Source organism: Cyprinus carpio, chromosome A23 (assembly GCF_018340385.1).
Source record: "Cyprinus carpio isolate SPL01 chromosome A23, ASM1834038v1, whole genome shotgun sequence".
Classification (NCBI taxonomy): domain Eukaryota; kingdom Metazoa; phylum Chordata; class Actinopteri; order Cypriniformes; family Cyprinidae; genus Cyprinus; species Cyprinus carpio.
In genome coordinates this window covers 17961727-17983728 of record NC_056594.1, presented here as the reverse complement: position 1 = coordinate 17983728, position 22002 = coordinate 17961727, and the positions used below count along the sequence as shown (strand labels likewise).

General features: G+C 36.4%; 2 protein-coding genes across 6 annotated transcripts; one reads left to right on the top strand and one right to left on the bottom strand.

Annotated features, from left to right (window-relative positions):
* The first annotated feature begins 2527 nt into the window (after nucleotides 1–2527).
* Nucleotides 2528–7432, top strand: LOC109052674 (protein ALKAL-like). Of its 4 annotated transcripts, none has more exons than XM_042713526.1 (6): nucleotides 2528–3313; nucleotides 4288–4572; nucleotides 5273–5326; nucleotides 5409–5489; nucleotides 5722–5795; nucleotides 6719–7432. In XM_042713526.1, the coding sequence occupies exons 2-5, from the start codon at nucleotides 4347–4349 to the stop codon at nucleotides 5784–5786; spliced, it is 426 nt and encodes a 141-aa protein (XP_042569460.1). In that variant the 5' UTR covers nucleotides 2528–3313; nucleotides 4288–4346; the 3' UTR covers nucleotides 5787–5795; nucleotides 6719–7432. The 4 variants fall into 4 exon arrangements, with proteins under 4 accessions (XP_042569460.1, XP_042569457.1, XP_042569459.1 ...); XM_042713523.1 differs by having other exon boundaries at nucleotides 6577–7432; XM_042713525.1 differs by having other exon boundaries at nucleotides 2529–3313; nucleotides 6625–7432.
* A 483-nt stretch (nucleotides 7433–7915) lies between these two features.
* LOC109052672 (acid phosphatase 1) lies at nucleotides 7916–19282 on the bottom strand. Of its 2 annotated transcripts, none has more exons than XM_019070089.2 (6): nucleotides 19130–19282; nucleotides 17946–18019; nucleotides 17163–17276; nucleotides 13972–14033; nucleotides 11636–11741; nucleotides 7916–8253 (listed from the first exon to the last, which is right to left on the bottom strand). In XM_019070089.2, the coding sequence occupies exons 1-6, from the start codon at nucleotides 19170–19172 to the stop codon at nucleotides 8176–8178; spliced, it is 477 nt and encodes a 158-aa protein (XP_018925634.1). In that variant the 5' UTR covers nucleotides 19173–19282; the 3' UTR covers nucleotides 7916–8175. The 2 variants fall into 2 exon arrangements, with proteins under 2 accessions (XP_018925634.1, XP_018925633.1); XM_019070088.2 differs by lacking the exon at nucleotides 17163–17276 and adding an exon at nucleotides 16989–17102 and having other exon boundaries at nucleotides 19130–19279.
* Between the last annotated feature and the right edge of the window lie 2720 nt (nucleotides 19283–22002).

Here is a 22002-nt window from a genome sequence, read left to right as displayed (position 1 = left end):
CTACATGCAATTGTCTTCCTTAAAGAAAAGGAAAGTAAAATATAGGAAGGGATGGATAGCTTGTCTTGTGTTTGTTACTTTAAAATATCAACCATTAATATGGCAGCCATTAAAAAAAAAAATTATGTCAGTTTTACCAACAGAGTTGTGTATATTGCAGAGAAGTACATTTCTATGGACTTCACCAAGAAGTTCAGCCAACATGAAATAAAAGAACATAATAAAAAAAAAATATATTGGACTTAAAGAATTCCCAAGTGGTCACAAAAAAAAAAAAAACCTTCAGCATCCAAATTCTAGCAGAAGAAACTGCTGTCTATTTCAGAGCCGAGAGGACAAAGGAAGATAAACAGACAAACCAGATGGGCAGTCTGAAAAAGAAAACTCTGAAGAGAAAACTCCTATGGTGAAAGTCTCTGTTATTAGATTGAACACTTTTCATCGACAAAGCCTCATTCCAACTGCTATAATGAGATTTGGACATTTCAGATTAAGAAAAAAAGAAACGTTTGGCACACTGCAGTGCAAACAAACTTATGCAAAGTATGTCATGTAAGAACGCCATCATTTCAATTAAAGGGGAATTCACAACTGGCAAGATGGGATTTTAATAAAAGTTGGCTGTCTATGCAATAGAAACTATTTTTTATTTTTAACTGGTGCTACACAAATGGAGAAAAAAAGAGAAAAGGGCTAAAAAAAAAATGCACTGGGCTCGATCAGACTATCCATACAAAGGATACAAAAATCCAGAAGTATGATCTGTAGTCTTCACAAAAGCCACATATAACATTATTTGGCAGACTTTTGCTAAAAAAAATAATAGGATTTTGGTGCAGGTAACACGGAAAAATAATACACATTGTTAATTTTTTATTTATACAACCAACATTGTAACAATACAAAGCTGGTTGAAAATCAGCAAACTTGCCTTTTAAGATTAACTCATTTCTCTTACATGCTTTGTTTGCTTACAGTTAAATCTATTCTAATGAGGCCTGATGTTTGCCCTTCCAAACACTTCAATGATTTAAGGGGGAATCCTTTGAGTGGCATGTTTGAATTAAACATTTATAGTTCTCTCAAGTTTTATCTTTTATTTATTTATTTTTTAGTGGAGATCAAGAAGAGTTGCATTTGCATTTATCAGACGCTTTTATCCAAAGCGACTTACAGTGCATTCAGGCTAACATTTTTTACCTTACATGTGTTCCCTGGCAATGAAACCCACAACCTTTTGCGGTGCTAACGCAATGCTCTACCACTAAGCCACAGGAACACAATTTGAGACGTATGAGGCATAATTTTCATCAATTCCTGTTCCTAAGTTACTAATTTGTACTGTATTTAAAATTCCTAAATAAAGCTTCTATATAAAACAGCACCCCTACAGCAACTTAAAGGAACAGTTCACCCAAAAATAGAAAATTAATGTGAAAAAAAAGCTACACTAAAAATGTTACAATTATTTAAGATTTATTATTTCTAAATAATAATTATTAAATCATACATTTATAAAGTATTTATTTAACTGTAATTATATATATATATATACACACACACACAATATACACAACGCAAAAAATGTTTCCAGATGACATTTCGCTACATGACCCATCACATTTTATGATATTTTATTTAAACTATATGCTTGTTGTTAGTTGTTATTAACAATGCAAAGTTATGTGCATTAAAGTGTTTAACCTAACATTATATTTTGTTATTTCTGCTGTAATTCACAAATATTGTTTGAGAATGAGCATATTTTAACCTGTGCATTAAAACCTTACACAAAATGTTAGATTTTGTTGCATGAACTGCTTTTATGCTGATTTTTGGAGCTTGACATCCTCTGGTTTACTAAATGCTATGTAAAGCAGCATCAACATTCTGCTAAATATCTCTTTTTTGGTTTCACATCATATATAGGGTCACACTGGTTTAGAATGACATGGTGAATGAAGTAAACGAAGACAGTGAGTAAATGAGGATTAATGAGTTTTCATTTATGAGTGAACTATGTTTTAAATGTCTTTTCGAATGGAATGAACCTATACAACCTTTCAGATCCCAGGCTAGATCTTCACCCACTAAGCTGACCGATATTCTAAGTTTCACTGTACAGAAAAGGGTTTTATGATATCTGTAGTGTAATCACTTTATACCATCAGGTATACCTGCCTTTACAAGCACTTCACTGATAAGATATCCACACACAATAATCTGTTTCCATGTAAACATTCCCAAACAGTACAAGACAAAGTTTTTAACTGGAAAATGTTATCTTGTTATAAAAAGCACACCAATTTAGAGGCCGTAAGCAAACAGGGCCCTCCTCATGTTTCCCTAAACATGTTCTCCTCAGTGTCCAGGTCTAATTTTGCGCAAGACTGTGAAGCCTTATGGTGTTAGGTGTTGGTCTAATTGACTTCAAGGGGCCCTAGACAGCTGCCTACCTTTGCCTAACACTGACGCTGAGTCCGCCCATGCAGATCACCATTCGTGTCCGGGATGGGAGCCAGATTGCTCCATATTCTCTTTTGCTTTGAGGGAGTGGTGTGAACGAAAGCAAACACAAACTAATCCGAACTCACTTTCCTCTGTTGGACTGACTGTTTCTCTTGTACTAGCATTACCATTACACAGAATAATTACATCAGCTGCAGCCACTTCCAGGCATCGATCTGTAACTCGAATCAATCCTCTGGAGACACAAGGGGATGAAATGGCGTTCTATGGTGGTGTGTGAGGGGAAAACCTGACTTTCAGGCACCATAGGAGTTCCAGTCTGTAGAATGGTGGGACAGTTCCTGGTATAGCTGCATCTCTTCCTGCAAGCCCTGCTTTCTAAGTGCTCTAATGAGATAGTGGACAAGAAGAAAAAAAGTCCATGGGATGCTGCATGTGACAAACGGGAATATGAAGATGTGCGGCGTATGTGTAACGAGTTTATAATTAAAGACACGGCGATGTAAGCCCTCGAGGGACGACTGCTTCCGTCTGAGAGCCTCAATAAATTGGCGAGAATCGACGGCGAAAGTTTCGAGGCGTTATAGACGCGCGCGCTCAGCGTCCTCAGGAGCTTTGACTGCAGTTTTCTCAAGTCTCCGAAACATAAGAAGGAAGTCTGACCACTCCAACTTCCCACGCTTGAGCACATTAAAGGACGAATTCGCTTTAAAGGATAGCGCGCTCTCTCTCTTTCGCACCGCGTTCTGCGAGCCTCGCGTGGGGTTAAATAGGCACCGGACGCTCAGTCGCCTCAGGCTGTGTAGACTGAGGGAAAGAAACGCGGCGACACCGGCGTCCTCAGGTAGGTTTACTATAGAGGCATTTATGACCTATGAGGATTTTTTTTTTTTTACATTTTTATCACATCATATCATTCCTAACTTTATAAGCTTTTTTCAGCGGAACTGTTTTCTTTATATACAAAGTGGATTGCAAATTAGCAGATAATCAATGCGCTTCTATGGGATGTGACTTTTTTTTTTTTAGTTTTGTAGTTTAACCAGTTAATTGATCTACACTACGTGTCAAAGTTTGGATATACACAACTGAATTTATGTTTCCCATTCAGGATTAAGGTTATGTGCTGCATGTGCACAGTGATCATTTATATAGAATGTCTTGTTTATTTCTCAATACAACTCCAAGACACACTTGACTTGAAAAACATAATATGGACTATTAAATCCATGTGTATCTCAGATTATTTGGTCTTGGAAGAATTTATTGAGTCCATATTGAGACTTTTGATTGTAGGTGTGGGCATCTTTGCAAACATTGTTGAAATCTGCAACTGAGAGACACGTGTGAGCATCTAGGGCTTCGAACTAGTTTCTGAGGAGCAGGAGAGTGTCGTTTTTCGTTTGCTCTCCATAGTGTTACTGCTGTCGAGGAGAAATAGACTTGTGGACTAATATAAAATGTGCCTACTTATCAATTTATAAAGTTGACGTTTTGACTGGTTTATTTTTAAATGAGTTGAGCACGTTAGTGAAGGAAAATCAGCCAACAAGTGTTAAGCATACATGTGAGGTCATTAAAAGCACCACAGCATTTAATGAAGAAAATGTGTGAAGAGATAACGGTTTGAATACTTTTTAATGACTTACTATTGCAGTAAAAACGAACGAGTAGGTGTGTCTAAGCTGACTGGTAGTGAAAGTGTTAAATAGCACTTCTTTCTTTTCTTTTTTTTAAGAAATCGTAAAAGTCTCCAAAGTTTATTTTTAACATAAAGTGGACTTTTGCATCATATAAACCCTGTGACTTCTTCACCAGACTGCGTGATCCAGGACTTGGGCAGTGCGGGACTTGCGCGCACTCTGGTTGCGGGAGCGATGCGCGCGCTGCGGGCTCCGGTTCTAGTAATGGGGCTCGTCATGTTTATCTGCACTACTGCACAAAGCGACGCCAGCGTGAACAAGGTCGAGAAAACGTTCAGACGGATAATGGACATCATGAGACTGGCGGAAAACAGCGTTGACGACGCGAGCGCGCAAAAGAAAGAGAGCGCGCCTAATGACACTCATCGTCTCAAAACGGAAACCGGGGAAACAATTTTAAGTAAGCAGCGCATTAAATGCACAGAAAAATGTAGGAATGTTAATACATTGCTTAGTAACCGTGGCAAGTAATTTGAAAGTGAATTAGAAATTGAATTGAAAGAAGAAAGCACAAAACAGTTTTTAAGTTTAAATGCTAAAACGTTCAGAGTTAAGCCAAAATGTCTCTTTCTAGTTGTGAAACGTTAGTGGAACTAAACTGTTTTTTCCTAAACTGACTTCATGCATCACCTAGAACCAGATAAAAGTGATCGCAAAAAAAAAGATTTATAAAAATGAAGCTAGTTCAGAGAAAAGCTCTTGAAAGTCTATGTGCCTTCTTTTTCTTTGACCTATATTTAAGAGGAATGTGACTTACCCACTAGGGCATGATCCAAAGTCTTAACTCTCAAAGCATTAGGTGAAATAGTTTTGCATTGCACCTGTTGTGCACCAAGTCATACACATGGTATTGGTGGTCAGCAATTCCCAGTTAGGCCACAAGAATAGTTATAATATTAGCAGGTGTGTGTTGGATACCAAGAAAAAGTGATCATAATGTTAACATAAAGCTTGTTTTTGGGTCTAAACCTCTTAATCAGAGCGTGTTCACTGTTGAGGAATGTTGAGCTGAGCGATTTGTCAGTGCTTCAGAATCATCCCTCTTGAAGCATCAGTGGATATCCAGGATTTGACCTTTAAATGTTTCTTTCTTTACGCAGAAATCTTTCCTAGAGACCTCAGAAAGAAAGAGAAGGTTATCAAAATCTTTACAGGTGAGAGACTTTAGAGTTTTCTGTGACCTTGAAACCAAAATGGTGTTTGGGAATTATAACCTGGCTGTTTTCCTTCCACCAGGTCCTCTCTATTTCAGTCCAAAATGCAGGAAGTACGTCTACAGGCTTTATCATAACACCAGAGACTGCACCATCCCTGATTGTGAGTACAGTCACGCATTCCCATCTCTTCAGACCCCACAAACAGGTCACATCTCTGCCCACATGCACCACGACCCTCTGCAAACTGTCTTTATATTCATGACAGTCTCATGTCGGCTAGGTGCCCCTGATTTACCCCATGCACATGGAGTTTTAACACAGAAACAGTATAGGCTACAATTTCAGGATTCATCCAACTTATTATCCAACTCATCTAGCTTTACTGTCCTCAGACTACAGAAGGTGCGCGCGACTCTTGACGCGACTGGCAGGGAGTCCGAGATGTCAAGAGGGTTAACTGAACCAGGTAAGACACTTTTTAAAACAACACTTTTTTTTCTTTATCCTCAAATGTAGATAATTCAACAAGAAATTGGAGAAGACTGAAAGAATGGGATATGCAGGAATCCCATGGCCCTAGAAAAGTCATTAAATGAATAAGATCGAAAAAATTAACGAAACAGTCTAAATTTCTAAATCACAAAATTTTCAATCAATCCCATATACATACATACATACATACATATATATATATAAAAGTCATTAAATGAATAAGATCGAAAAAATTAAATATATATATTTTGGTCTGTACTGTATATATATATATATATATATATATATATATATATGTGTGTGTGTGTGTGTATATATATAATCTTTACGTATTGTACAAGTTATGTATAATGAAATAAATGAAAAATGATTGATTTAAAAAGTTTGTGTGTGTGAAAAGTATACTGTATATATGCACTGCACTCCTTATAAGTGCAGTCTGTGTAAATTATTTAAAAAATTCTAGATTGGACTAGAATTTATGAAAAATGTCCAAAACTGGGTATGTCGCAAAGATATTTAATATATCGGTGTTGTACACAAGTACAACAAAACTGATTTATTTTGCAGATTCAGAGAGGACACATGCACTTAAAGCTTTTTTGACTGAGAACACATTCCAGGATTAAATGGTTTATCCAAGCTATTACAATTAAACCTGGTTTTCTTAGCAATTAGGATGTGATTTAAGCAGGTAAACAAGCTTAAGTCAATGCTTAATGATTTCATGGTGTGTTTTTTTTCTTTTTCCAAAGACCACTTCAGAGGGAGTACGTGTAACAATGTTTCCCAATTTTTCACAGAGGGAAAGAATTTCAGATGCATCCAAGTGCACACATGTATACGAACACAGCCAAGTCTGGAACAGCACTAAAATTCACTTCCTTTATCAAGCAGGTTGAAGCCAAACCAGAGTGACTCAAGAAAAAAAAATAACAACAGCAGTCAAAGTGCCTTTGGACAAGAGAAGAGAATTTAAACCAACACGCAACATTCCACATAATCAGCACATCGCGTCCAGAACACTGCTCTGCCTCTCTGGAGAATAGATGTGGGAAAGTATCCACAGAGAAGTAAACGGACACGGGATAATGGGATGCACTTGCCCAAGGACGGTCTGATGGACTCAACATGGAGCCAATGTTAAAACACAGGACGACAGAAAACGCATCTGGCGTAGTGCATTCTGAACCTGTCTGCCAAAAAAAAGAATCGTTTCATCATGAAAAAAGGGATTGCCATGGTTTTGAGTTTCGATATCAGATTATTGAGACTCGTCAGTCAGTGCTGATGTTTTGTACAACATGCCTCGATGGGGTTACAATTCAGAGCCGTGATGACAAATTGAGTTAGTTCGCTGCAACGAGAGAGCTTTGGTTTTCTCTGTGCTAGAACTGAAAATCAGTTAATTGCATGAACGTTTCCTTTTGCTTCTGTTTGCCAGCAGACAGGTAGATTTTTGCAGTATATCTGTGACCAAAAGCTTTTGGTTTTTGTGTGAGACTATGAGTGTATGATTGTGGAATATATTCAGTATATTTTGATATGTAAATGTTGTACAAATGAGACTTTAAAATCCCTATAACAAACATATAAGAGTCTGACATATGATGGGATATGTATATTTAAAAGAAAATATATTTAAATAAATTATGATTGTTTAAACACTGTGGTCTTTAATGTTGTAATAACACACCAAAAATGTAAAGGTTAATCTTCTGCAGCATAAAACAGTCTCTATCTAGTTTAACAGCTTATCTTGGCATCAGAAAATAATATTTTTTTTTTAAGGAAGTTCGAGATCTCTTATCTCTCCTGGTGGATGCTTCGGATGCTTCAGAGATATTAAATTTTTTGAAACCACACCAAAGTTAACAGTCAACTTCTGTTAATAAATAAATATCTTAGTAATGGGGAAAAATCTCCAGAGAGATCCCCAAAAGATTAAGAGGATGAATGAGAGAGGAAAGGAAAAGTAATCAGAACTGGCGCAACCATAGTCATATTCAAAGAAATGAGGGGGAAAGCCATAAAGATGTTCTAAAAATTTGCTGAAAACAGTGCACGAGGAGGAAATAGAATTTCAGGCGAATGTAATTTCAGCATTTTCAGCCAGTTTATTTTGGTGAATTTACTCTCTTCAGAAGGTATGGTCAACAAAGGCAGTTTACAGCTGCTCAAACAAGCTTCCTATGACATTACAACTTATTTTACAATTAAAGACAAAGTGCTTCTCTATACACTGCTATCATTTCTTTTGTGTGTTTTGCTTATGAAGACTCTTGATCAATATTTCACGTGTTTCATGATGAGGCGTCGCAGGTTTCAGGAGATGGTCACAGTGTGTGTGTCTGTTATGAGTGCTGCTCCAGGAAGGCTTTGCAGCACCTCATACACTGTTCATACACCTTCTCAAAGTCTTTATCACTCCCCTGCAGGCGAAAACAAACAGAAACCATTAAAATGTAACCGTAAACAGAAATTATGCAGCCAAGCATAGCAGCAACAGAAACATGTGGGCTTAAGAATGATCAAAAGACAGTAGAGCTGAAATGTTTTTGTAATTGATTTAAACAGCAGATTTAGCTCTAATTTACAGCCTTCTGTTTTTTTTTTTTTTTTTTTGTGTTTTTTTTTTTTTTTAATTGATTTGAGATAAGGAATAAAAAACTAAAATCAAAATATAGAACAATAATTACAATTTAAAAACAATATATAGATATATATTTACATTGTAGAGTCTGAAAAATTATTTGTGTAAAGATTAACTTAAAGGGGTCATATGATGCGATTTCAAGTTTTCCTTTCTCTTTGGAGTGTTACAAGCTGTTTGTGAATAGATAAGATCCCTAAAGTTGCAAAGACTAAAGTCTCAAACCCAAAGAGATATTCTTTATAAAAGTTAAGATTCCTCCACACCCTCCTAAAAAACCTTGTTTAAACGCCCCCACGTGTCTACGTCACGATGTGGGAAGATTTGCATAATGCCGCCCAAATGTTCACGCAAAGAAAGGAGTCGTAACCTTTAATTTTCACTGTTGCCGCTGGCGCCATGTTATGGAGACGCGGTTTCGTTGTGAAAGCGAAACTACTTTGTTTGGCCTTCCAGAGGGAGGACACAACTAGAAATCAGTGCTTGTATTTTGTGGAGTGTTTGTGAACAATTCAACCCAAATAGTCAGATGTGTGCAGCACATTTTATGGAGCACTGTTTCCTGATCCTGGGAGAGTAGACTACAGTACCGGCTGTTCTGACTCACAGACTGTACGTACGTTTACATATGTAAAGGATTTGCCACTGATGATTCAAACATGAGTTTTGAGCAGTTTGTTGTTTCTCCGATCACAAATGCAGACATGGTTTTGTTTACGCGGCACGGCGCAATGCAAGGCAACACGTAAAAAGACAGTATAAGTCATTATAAATCATAATTATGTCCTCACTTGATGCAAAAATGCCTCTTTGTAATGGGTTTTATTGTTTTTGTCTTGTCGTGGCAGTGTTCTGAACGGGACACGCATCACAGTATGGCAAGGGGCGTAACTTTCCGCCCACACGCTTGAAGCATTCGGCCAAAAACAATGCACTGGATAGCTGGCCAATCAGAGCACACCTCACTTTTCAGAAAGATGAGCTTTGTAAAAATCGACACGTTTCAGAAAGGCGGGGCATTGGGGAGAAACAATAATGTACATTATGTGGAAAATAATGTTTTTTTTTAACCTTAAACCACAAACACATTTCATTACACCAAAAACACAAAATAATGTTCTTTTTAGCAACATCATATGACCCCTTTAAGTGAGTTTTAGATGATGTAAAAGGTAAATCTAAATCTTAAAGTAAAAATAGAGGAAATGAACATTTCTAGACTGCCATAAACTGCAATATGAAAGAATAAAAATAAGACAGAGCACGCTAAAAATATAATAAAGGCTTTGCACAAGTGTTATTTTAACATTATATACTTTTATAGTATTTATTCCTATTCTGAATTAGTTTTTATTTTTTATATGTTCAGTTTATTTGCCATTTTATTTTTTAAATGTCTATTTAGCTTTATTTTATTTCAGTTTAGTAATTTTAGTTCTTCAACTTATCTTATTCGCCAAGGCAACATTTCTTATTTTTCAACTTTTTAAGTTTAACTTTTGTCATCTAATAATTATATATTTTTTTATTTCAGTTATCAAAATGGATGTTTGATACTTTCATTTTTGTTAACAATAACCACTAACCATCAAGCTCTTCTATTAGCTCAGTTTGAGAAGTTCAAACACTAAAATAGCCGTGGATCTCATCTTTGGACACACAATGTACCATCACCACCATCAAAAGAAAATGCACTCAAAGGACCACACTTCCTCTCACACATAAGTCTTGGGGGACTAAACAGGAAATCTCAGCTATCTGAAGAGTGATCATCACCACAAGAGCATCTGGCTGGCGAACTGTCCGACGAAGAGGCCAGTTTCCTATTCTGTCATGGTAGAAAGGCCTACCAACTTCAGCCAGCTGGCTGTCAGCCATGAAGAAACACTAGAGAGGAAACATCTAACTTTACACCTTCCAGGATTACCTTCAACAACCTCAGCGTGGCTGAGACACACATGTGCTGGAAGCCTTCAGCCTAGCGAAACATCTTCAAAATGTGCCCTGAATCAGTCCTTAGACATCCTCTCACTGAAAAGCGAGTTTGATGATCTCCACAGATGTGTCTTGGAGGGCTGGTGGTGTGAGCGGGATGACCTGACATCAGGCCCATCAGGTTCTTTCCAGTTTCTATTTCTCAACACACTCACCCGGTCCCTCCCTATCATCTCTCATAATCGACAATGCTTCCCTCCAAACATCAGTTTTGTGGTTTCATATGTTGGCTAAATCAACCGTTCTGTCAAAATTGAGTGTTTGTGACACTAAACACCTCTATTTAAAACACTAAATAATACCCTTACATTGGCTTCACATTAACAGACGTAGAAAAACCACAGATTTATCCAAAGTTTTTGACCCAATTGTTAAAATGTACATCCAAAAATGACAATTTTGGCATCATTTATTCACCTTGATGTTCCAAACCCATGACTGTCCTCCATGAAATGCAAAAGATGATGTTTTGAATAATGTGGACGCTCTTTTCCATGCAACAACAATAGAAGGAGGGCTAAAGCTAGGGCTGGGCAATATGGCAAAAAATAAAATCTTTATATATGTATATGTGTGTGTATATATATATATATATATATATATATATATATGTTATATATATATATATATATGTATGATTTCATTAATTTCAACAAATTTGGGACTTCAGCATACTCAAAATATTGCATAAGCGTCATACTGACTAATTTTATGATTTTTGGAGGGGTCCCCTGTGAGGTTTGAAAGCCTAATTCACTGTAACTGCATGGACAAGACAGAACCCTCCTCAAAACAAATCCTCTTTTTGTCTTCCAAGAAAGCAAGTCATACAGGCTTTAATGACAGGAGGACCCCTACGACCAAACGACCACTGGTGAAATAACCGTCCTGCCCACAAACTCATGAATCATACAAGAATAAATGTTAAGAGAGAGTGACTGTTGCGGGAAACAGGCGAAATAATCTATCAATGTAAAGTTGATCCAAAGCAGTTCCCACACTAGTTAACAGCTGGAGTCTGACTGAGCTGGAATAGTGAGTGTCAGATGAACCCTCAGACATCATATAAATTTTATTTTGGGCCTTTTGCCACTTTGATTGAGTATTTGGCAATAAACGACCAGGGATTGGGGCTGATCCTGCTGTGTGCATGTGTGTACACTTACATAGTACGGGTCTTGGATAATAAGCTGTTTTTCAGGATCGTAGGAGCCAAGCAGCTCAATCTTGGCTTTGCTGTTTTTCACGCTGCTTGCCTTCTTGTTCAGATCTCTGTAAGAAAACCACACGCATACATACACTTTAGATCCTGTGCAGCCAATGGACTAATTCATAATCTGATTCACATCAGTGGTGCCATCTCTTCTGTTCTTTCAGACTATTTCAAGAATATGATTTAAGCAGCAATGAAACTTGAAAGGATCTGACTGTTCTTTCTGCAACAGTCTCACAGGAGCAAGACGTTGCAACACACACCAAAGAGCTGAAAAAACTAAATTATAACAACACACATAACAGTGCCTAGGTAGTGATAGCTGGTGTGGCTGATCATGAACAACAAGGATATTAAAAACAAACAATAACTACTAAGGATGTGCAAAACTACACATCTGCAAATGAGTGGGTGGGTTGTCTGAACACACAAAGATACAATACAATACAATACAATACAACTTTCTTGTCAACCCCAATGGTTGAAAATGGTCTTCAACCACACCATTGACATCAGATATAAATAACATTAAAAACCACAGATATATTAAAAAGACATATCAGATCATTCCACCTTAGTGTTTTGATTCAGATATCCAATTACTGAAGGTATAATTAAATTCTCATACATATTTCTCTCTGCCCTGGGAATTAAATAATCCTCTTTCACAGATCCTCTTTTCAAACTAGAGGGAAAAATTGTGTGAAAAAAATAAATAATATAATATAGATAAATGGTAACACTTTCTTTTAAGGAGCAATTCTCACTAATAACTAGCACACATATTAATAGCATATTGGCTGTTTATTACCACTTATAAAGCACATATTAATGCCTCATTCTTCATGACCATATTTTAAATCCCTTAATCCTACCTCATACCTCACTATTAATAAGCAGCAAATTAGGAGTTATTGGGGCAAAAGACATAGTTAATAGTGAGAATTGGACCTTAACAAAGTGTGACCAAATAAATGTACCAACATTTTTACAGTTTCATTCTTGACGGATTAATTAAAAATATTTTATTCTATTGATAGCCATACTTTTATATATCTCTTTTCAGTATGGAGCAAGTCTTTTTTTATCATTATTAAAATAAATTATTAATTTTATTCAGCAAGACTGCATTAAATTTACCAAAATTGACATTTAAGACATATGTTTAAAAGATTTATTTTTCAAGTTAATACTGCTCTTTTGAATGTTCGATTTTACAAAGAAAAAAAAAACAAATACTATAACCAGCACAAGTGTTTCTTGAGCAGCAAATCAGCATATTAGAATGATTTCTGAAGGGTCATGTGACACTGAAGACTGGAGTAATGATGCTGAAAATTAAGATTAAGAGGAATATTATTATGATTTATGAATGTTAATGTGTATTTGAAGAATTTGTAATGCTTGTGCTGGGGGTCCGGCATCTTGACCAAGAGGGGGTCTCATTAACTCTTCAGTTCAGGGATCATCCATTCCAGGTCTGAACCTATGACCTTAAAAAACTAATGTCTCAGACCTTTAACCATTAACACCCATACACCTACACACATAACGTCACAATACAGAAGGAAAAATACAAGAACTGATTACTTCATGTGTAGATTTTCAACCTTGATAAACCCAAGACAGACAATCATCAGTAAGCATGACTGCGAGATGATATTGTGTCAGTCCGTCGTGCTGAGCATCAGAGAAGAGAAAAACCAAGAACTAGAACCCTAGAGCAAGGAATCTAAAGAACTCAGTAATCTTCTTAAACGCGCCGGATCTAGCAGGAACTTGTGACTCCAACAATATCCCCCCACATCCTGCCCCCATTTTCTTACCAAAATCAGACACAAATAAACACAATGAGAAGCAAACTCAGTCCCACTTTTCTCAAATACTCAGCAAATGCTTCAGTGTGACATGATCCTTCAGAAATCATTCTAATATTCTGATTCATCATCAATGTTGAAAACAGTTTTTTTGGAACCTGTGATAGGTTTTTCAGGATTCTTTAATGAATAAAAAGTACACAAGAACAGCATTGGTTTCAGTAAACTTTTTTTTTTTTTTAATTTTGAAAGAAACAAATACTTTCATCCGGCAAGCATGTGTTAAATTGATAAAAAAAAAGAGAAAGCGATAGTAAAGACATTGAATTTTTTACATTTATCATAGCACATTATTTAATACAAATTTTAAGGTAATGCTTTTGGGGTTGAGCGAGAGTGTTTTATGTCACATAAGGCACCAGAATAACCAGATTTATGGTTTTCCCACCTCCAATTGAACCCCTGCACGTACCTCAAGTTGCTTTCGTCCATGCAGAGGATGTGATCAAAAGTCACAAAGTCGTCTTTGGTGACCTGACAAAAGAAAGAGTGTATGAGTAACGCTTGTAACACTTCATTCACATTTCGGCCCACATCCCCCCCTCCCCAATTTTCCTCTCTAATTCTTCCTGTCTTTAACCAAAAGAGGCAAATCTGCTGCCAAAAGAGCACGGCGCTGGCTTGGACAAGCACCACGGAACATGAGCAAAGGGCCAAAGAGCGAGTAGATGTACTGTCTTTGTCTGTTCGAACATTCGCTCCCCTCACTTGAGACACAGAGTTAAGAAATGGATCAAAGCACATCTGTGGCTGCATGTTAGTGTGTGCATATATTGAGCAAGAACACACAATTCATTTGGGACGTTACCGAGCAGAGTCAGTCATAATAGGAATACATGTTTCCAATTTACAAAAACAACAAAGCACAAAAACTGGACACATACACGGGAAAAACAAGGAATGCCTGCCTGGCCACAAGGGCTTTCTTGTATAATTGGGGGTTGTTGATTTGTGTGAGGTCAACGGGACAAAGATGTCTTTAGTGTGAGCTCAGCTCTATACAGCCTCGTGTGAACCTGACCCCTAAAGGCCGAACTAAAGCCTGCCCACATGACTGGAATATCTGACTGACGGTTGGAATATCTGGGCGGAAAGCATGTGAGTTAGGAGTTTCTCTTAGTCTGACAGTAATAGGTCAAACAATGTAAGGTGATGCAGCGGCCAACTTAACGTTTGACAAGTTTCAATGCTGCAAAGTTATTGCATGTGCCATACAGGTTGTGATTTGCTTTAAAAAAAGAAGCCAAGAACAAAAAAACCAATGAAATTGGTCAAATAAGTGGTGTGGTAAAACAGGTTCATTTACTTAATGAAACAATCTTTATAGACAAGCTGAGTGCTACTGCTTTGTTTATCATTATGATCATATTTTTTACCATTCTGACTGTTTTTGAAACTATATAATATAATATAATATAATATAATATAATATAATATAATATAATATAATATAATATAATACAATTCAATAATATAATATAACATAATATAATATAATATAATATAATACAATGATGAGCAGCTGAAGTCTTGTATCAAGCAAGATTGAGCAAAAATTTTGGTTGCAAAACTTCAACAATTAGTATCCTCAATTCCCAAATGATTAAACATTGTAATTAAAAGGAAATGGCTTTCAGAAAACCTTTAATGCGGCCTTGTCGGATTTATTGACCTTGGGATACACGTGTAGCTGTTCACATCTACGAAAAAGCTTTCTAGGAAATAAAATAAAGTTCAGACATCACCAGAGTGAATTATGTTTATTTACTGCAGTCACGATAATGTATCGAAAAAAAAAAAAGGTAATTGCAAATTTTTTCTTACAATTCTGATGGTTTTTTTATTTATTTTGCAATTCCGAGTTTACATCTCACATTCTGACTTCACATTTCGCAATTCAGTTTTTTATACATAATTGTGACTTTTTATCTCACAATTCTAACTTTTTCCCATGACTGCGAGTTTTTAATCTTACAATTCTTACTTTTCTTCTCAGAATTCTGCCTTTTTTCTCAGAAAATACAAAGTATACTTTGAGATACAAAGTAGCAAATATCTGTTTTAAATACCTTTTTCTAAACGTGTTCTCGCAAACACATTTAATGAACAGTGACCTCTAGTAACATGGCACCCTTTCCTATTTTTGTCACATTGCACAGCTACTAGTCTCTTTATTTTCCTTAACCAACACCTGAAACTAAATTACGTAATTTATATTTAAGCAATATTACACAAGCGAGAGCGCTGTTGTAATGTTACTAATATCAACACAAAATTTCATATACTCATACTAACAGCACGCCTGCAAGTGTGATGTTTTAAAAGACCAGTTCAATAAATAAGAAGTTAATAAAGTAACTTATGTTTTAGAGAGACTATTTTCAGTTACTTTGTCTGTTTGTTTGTTTTTCTCACAAACTTGACCAAAACAGTGTTTTGAATGAATGATTCAATGACTCACTTATAAACAGAATCACTTGTCGCCACCTACTGGCGTAACTATGTAGTCTGCTAAAGAGTCGCTACTAAAGGCGCTCTGACAACAAAGATGATAACTACTATAAAGTTTTAATAATCATTCTAAATCTGTCAGAATAAGGAAGTCCTCGGCACAGCTATATGGAGAACAACACAGAGGAGAGATACCACTGGAATCACTTTCCAGCTGAAGAATGATAAAAAAAACAAACAAAAAAAACATTTATAGCCAATCAGAATCCACCAACTTTAAAGTGCTTAAGCAATTAAAGCGACAGACCACATAACAGCACTGCGCACTTATGATAAACAAAGTTATTGTGCATTGGTGTGGACGCTAATATAGTTATTGTTAGTTATGGAACAGGCTATAATAAACAAAAAGAACAAGAAAAAAAAATTCTATGTTTGTTTGTGGGACAGTTGCATTTTCTGACCAGTAGCAGCACCAGTATGACTTCCCTGGAAAGAAAGTTTTCTCTTAAAATGATGTCTTTATGAAGTATGTATGTGCTATGAAGTATAAGTTGATGATGAATTACAGAGCAACAGTTTTTTATCAAAATACCGACCAAACACTACTTGGAAGCCAATTCAAAACAACAAATTCTCTGTGGAGAATTTTCCTCAGGAAATGTAAAAGAAAGAATGGCAGAAAACACAGAGGGAGATGGAGAAGAGGGGTCAACAGCAGATAGGCAGTGGATGCCTGTCAAAATCAATTTATGAGCAAGAATTTAAAAATACAGAAAAAGATAAAAAAATCTATGATGTGTGACAAAGATGAAGTGCCTTTGGCTCTTCAAGCTCTACTGCCAAAATTGGCTTTATTGTGTACATTTGAGGTTTCCATATGAGTGGTATTATGATAAATGTGTCGTCTACTTTGCTGAAAGCTTCTTGCACTCATTCTATAACACACGTACACACAAAATCCCACATCTGCAGTACCTGTCGTGCCCTGTGATCTGTCTCTATGACATGTTTCCTGAGGCAGGCCAGACCACGGGCATCAGGAGTGCTGCCAGTATTCCAATCTGAGGTGGCACCAGAGTCTATAACCCACTGTAACACACACAGAGAACACGGTTCTAGCTTTGAGTGCTAATTAGGACCCCACCGTACCTGCCGCGCCACGTGCCTCATAGACACGGAGTGTCGCTTCATGCAGGCCTGGCCGCGGTGATCCGGGGGGTTTCCGATCTCATATGTGGACGTGGCGGCACTGTCTATTCTCCACTGAAGACACACACACACATAAGGCATTATGATGATAACAGCAATACACATAAATATGCAAAAACACACACAAACTGAATTTTTTGAAAAACTATGTTACTATATGATGTTACCATAAAATGCAAGTTAAGCATGTACAATGGGACCGTGGTGGCCAAGTGTTCATGTTTGAACATTTCTGGCCTTAAACTTTGAGGCTGGAAAAAATCTGACACCAGTTCTTTGTATTTTGCCTCATGAGGCTAAGGTTTTGAGTCTTATTCTCCTTGTCAAACAGCTTTTTTTGATGATTTCATGTTTGTCTCTTATGCAACCTTAGAAATAAAGTCAAATCTCCACAAGAGCAAGCGTTCCTGGCAAATAAGCATGATCATGACACTGATCCTCGCAACCAAAGGGTACATGAGGTGCGAGGCTAAAAGTACCTCAAAATATTTATGAAGTGCTTTTGCTCTGGAGTGTCTGGAGATGTTGCTTTGTTACATACCTGCTATAACACTTAATATTAACAAACCTCAAGACCAGCCAATAACTTTCATCCAGAAGATGATGCATGGTCACAATCAGTTCACTAAAGCACATGCGATTAGTTGTGAGTCTTAGTAAGCCAGGAGCACATATTGATGTATACCTCATTCAGTAAAAGAAGCACCACATGCAGCAGCTTACCTTGTCCACCACCCCATTGTCTGTGGCCATTTTCCGGAAAACAGCCTCAGCGATCGGGGATCTGCAGATATTCCCTGGGTATCGAGGAAAGGGAAGAAGAAATTTATTATTTTAGTAGGCAAAGATTACATGTGACCTAATTATTCTAACTCTGAGTAAATGCCATATGCAAAAACACACAATATCACTTTTATTTTTGTCATATAGAAAATCAAGCATAGCAAAGCACACTAGATCGGTATATTTTAAGACTGATCTTACTATACACTTATTTTTCCTTGTTTGCTTTATACATTTTGTAAATGTATGTAAACACCACCATTAGTATGCTCAAGTAAGATTTCTTAATATCAATGTTGAAAACAGTTTTGCTGTTTACATGACAGTTTTCCCCAGGATTCTTCACTGAATAAAACATTGAGAAGAAAATATAAACTGAAGGGTTTTTTTTTTTTACTGTAAACATCTTTACTGTCACTTTTGATCAATTTAGCACATCCTTACTAAATGAAAGCACTGTTTTCTTCACACACATAGAAACACTTACTGACTCCAAACTTTTGAAAAGTAGTGTTTACTTACACATTTCACACACTCATACGAATATGGTTTCGTTGTTTTATTATATGCTGAAAACAACAAAATAAAAACACATCCACAAACTATAAAGCATAAAACATATTATGCAAACTGAATTTGCATAATATGTTTTTGAAATGAAATGAAAATGAAATTTATTATTATAAAAAAATATTATGCAAACTGAATATCAAAACGTATCCGAATGGCATTATGAAAATAAGAAAGCTCAGTAAACGGGGTTAGTTTGTGTTCCGCAGCATGACTCAACAGAGGCAAGTGGAAAAAGGCCAAACTAGTGCTTAGAGAATTGACATATGGGTGATCAATAATGATAAACACATACATATAGGTAATGTTACTAGGCTCTAGCGCTAATATTAACGCGATGTGTTCACTGATGTAGGACTGAATGAGATACGCGTGTGATTACACTCTGCCAGTATGTGCGCTCACGATGACAGCTTTCATTCACTGAATGAGGCCGGAGAAACCCTAATCACTGACTGAAACACTGATGATAATTTGACCGTTTACTCCAGCTGTAATGTTGCCTTAACCCACATCACATCAAAGGTCTGGCGATATTTTATAAACTTTCTTACCCAAGCACACGAACAACACCGACCTTTCACCGGGAGTCGCCATATTGGTCACTATTAAAGGTCCCCGCGCCACCGCTGAGGGTTGTCCAAATTACCGCCTGTTCCAAATTCATCAAGATTAGCCAGATTGGTAGCCTGCAGAAGTCATAAAATAACGTCTACAATAAATAAATACAGGCTAATCAACCACCGTTGATTTTTTCAAAAGACTACGCTAAACATTTTGTTTGTGTAATTAAAAGTGTTAAAATCAGTGTTGCCAATTTAGCAAATTTGTTGCTAAATTATGCAACTTTTCACACTATCCTAGCAGCTTTTTCTTCCAAAAGCACCTAGCAACAAATTTAGCTATTTTTAACCTTTATTTAGCAACTTTTAGCAACTCTAAAAATAAAAAGGCACATATTTTACATCTAAATTAAACAAAATGAGCAAACCAAAGATGCCTAGCATTACACACATCACATGGATTGCTATTAGCAATTGCTCAATTTAATAATAATAATTGTTAATTTATGATACACCTTGTTAGAAGCTTGTACCTGCAATTGTTGATCAGTTAGTACACTGTAAGAAAAATATCTAAGAGTTGCAACTATGGCAGCTGAAGAAGGCCATTCTTTGTGTTCTTTCTGAAGAATTTTCGGGCCTGATGAAATCGGTATAAATACATGTTTAATACTGCACAATACGTTTGATGTTACAGTCATTGCCTTTGCCATCCAGAATAAAAGAGAACATCCCAATCCAGTGAAGGGATTTGTGGAAACTGTCCTAATTATTGTGATCCAACATTTGCCTTGCATTTCAAGGTTGAAAAGACAAACATTTCAGATGAACGATGATCCACTTCTTATCTCCATGACTGTGTTATGATCTATATGACATTATTATTTTTATTGTGAGTATTAGGCTTATCATTATTGCTCTTGTATGTTTTAGTAATATTTACCATTATATAATCAGAGGAGTAGAAAAGTTTATGAAAGTGTCACTCCACAATAGCAAAATATATAAATATGTAAAGTACACACGGATATGGACCAGAAAACACTGCAATTGCTAAATTATATTTAGACAGACTTACAGAAGTTCCAGATCTATACTTGTGCTCTTATTATTTCAGTTATTTTGCTTTTAATGTAAATAATCATGCACAAACAATATACTAGGGGGAAGTCGTGGCCTAGTGGTTAGAGAGTTTAACTCCTAATCCTAAGGTTGTGGGTTCGAGTCTCAGCCCGGCAATACCACGACTGAGGTGCCCTTGAGCAAGGCACTGAACCCCCATCTGCTCCCTGGGTGCCGCAGCATAAATGACTGCCCACTGCTCCTGGTGTGTGTTCACGGTGTGTGTGTGTTCACTGCTGTGTGTGTGCACTTTGGATGGGTTTGATGCATGGGTGGAGTTGTGAGTATGGGTCACCATACTTGGCTGTATGTCACTGTCATTTATACTTGCTCTTGTGAATTTATTTTGATGTTAATTACATTGTGCGAGCTGTCTCTTTAATACCGCGTGTTTTATATACAAGTTGCTGCTGGGCTGACATTTTTGACACACCCACCAAACAAGAGAAAACGTATCTCAAACCCCGTTGCACACCATTGCACATCGTTTCCAGGAAACATGTCGTTCAAACCGGAAACCGTAGCAAAACGTTGTGCACCGAATTGAGCCTTGAACTTGCCCCTGGTTCAAACGAAGCGAACCTCAGCACCGTTTCCTTTAGATTATACTGTATTATAATGTGTTAGCATTATTTCTTAAATTTATTTTTAATTATATTGAGCTCAAAAATGGACCGAGGCAAGAGTAAAAATAAACAGATCATAGATTTAATTTATGAATTTATGTTTCATTTATTTTACTTATTTTAGTGCCAGTTCAACGACACAAAAGAATGACTTTGATAATAAACATTATTTATATAAAATATAATAAAACAAAAAATCAGTGGCAGAACCAGATGTGAAACCACTGGCTGTAATGGAACATAACACTTTGGAAGGTGTTATATATTTTTATGACCAATACATGGCCACAGCATAAACCGTTTTAAAAAGTTTCAAGCAATGAACCTTTTTCCGATACAATTGTGATGAAAGCTTCACTGATTCAGAACGCTTCACTTCGCCATCACTAGGAAAAGGTACTATTTTCCAGGACATTATCCGTTATCCTTTATTCATTATCCATTGTAACCCTGTATCCCGAAAACACAAAATACAATGCATAATTTAAAATGCAGGTAAAAATCTTGTGAAAAATCAATACGGAAAATTCCTTCATGTAATAGATTGTGTCCTATTTTTACAGATATTTTTACAGAGTGTAGCATACAAACTAACTGCTAATACACTGCTTAAAACTATAATTGTTCAGAATGTGTAGTTTTACTGGTTTACTAGCTAATAAAAACAAACTTAAATTGTAGGCCCTAATTGTTCAAAACTGTGTAAGTGTTCAATAATTCAATTTTGTATTTAAAAATACAGTTATTTATATTTTAATATTATAATTGCGTAATGATGTCATCGTGCAATGACATCACAACGTCATTTAGCATCATTTAGCAACAAACTGACCTTCCTTTAGCAACTTCCCCTGAAATTTAGTTGGCAACACTGGTTAAAACAGTCAAAACGATCAACACCGCAAAAACAGGCGGAGCGCCTTTAGAAGGATGCAGAGAACTATTCTGAAATCTTTTAGAGCTGATTGGATTCAACTCACTTTATTTTCCTTTCATTTGAAATAAAATAACATATAATTTGTTTGTGATTTTTATGAGTCATGTAGGAAATGCCGTGACTCACATCATGTGGTTTACAAGTTTGGGGAGCTGTTTGAAAAGAGTGTTTATGTGTGA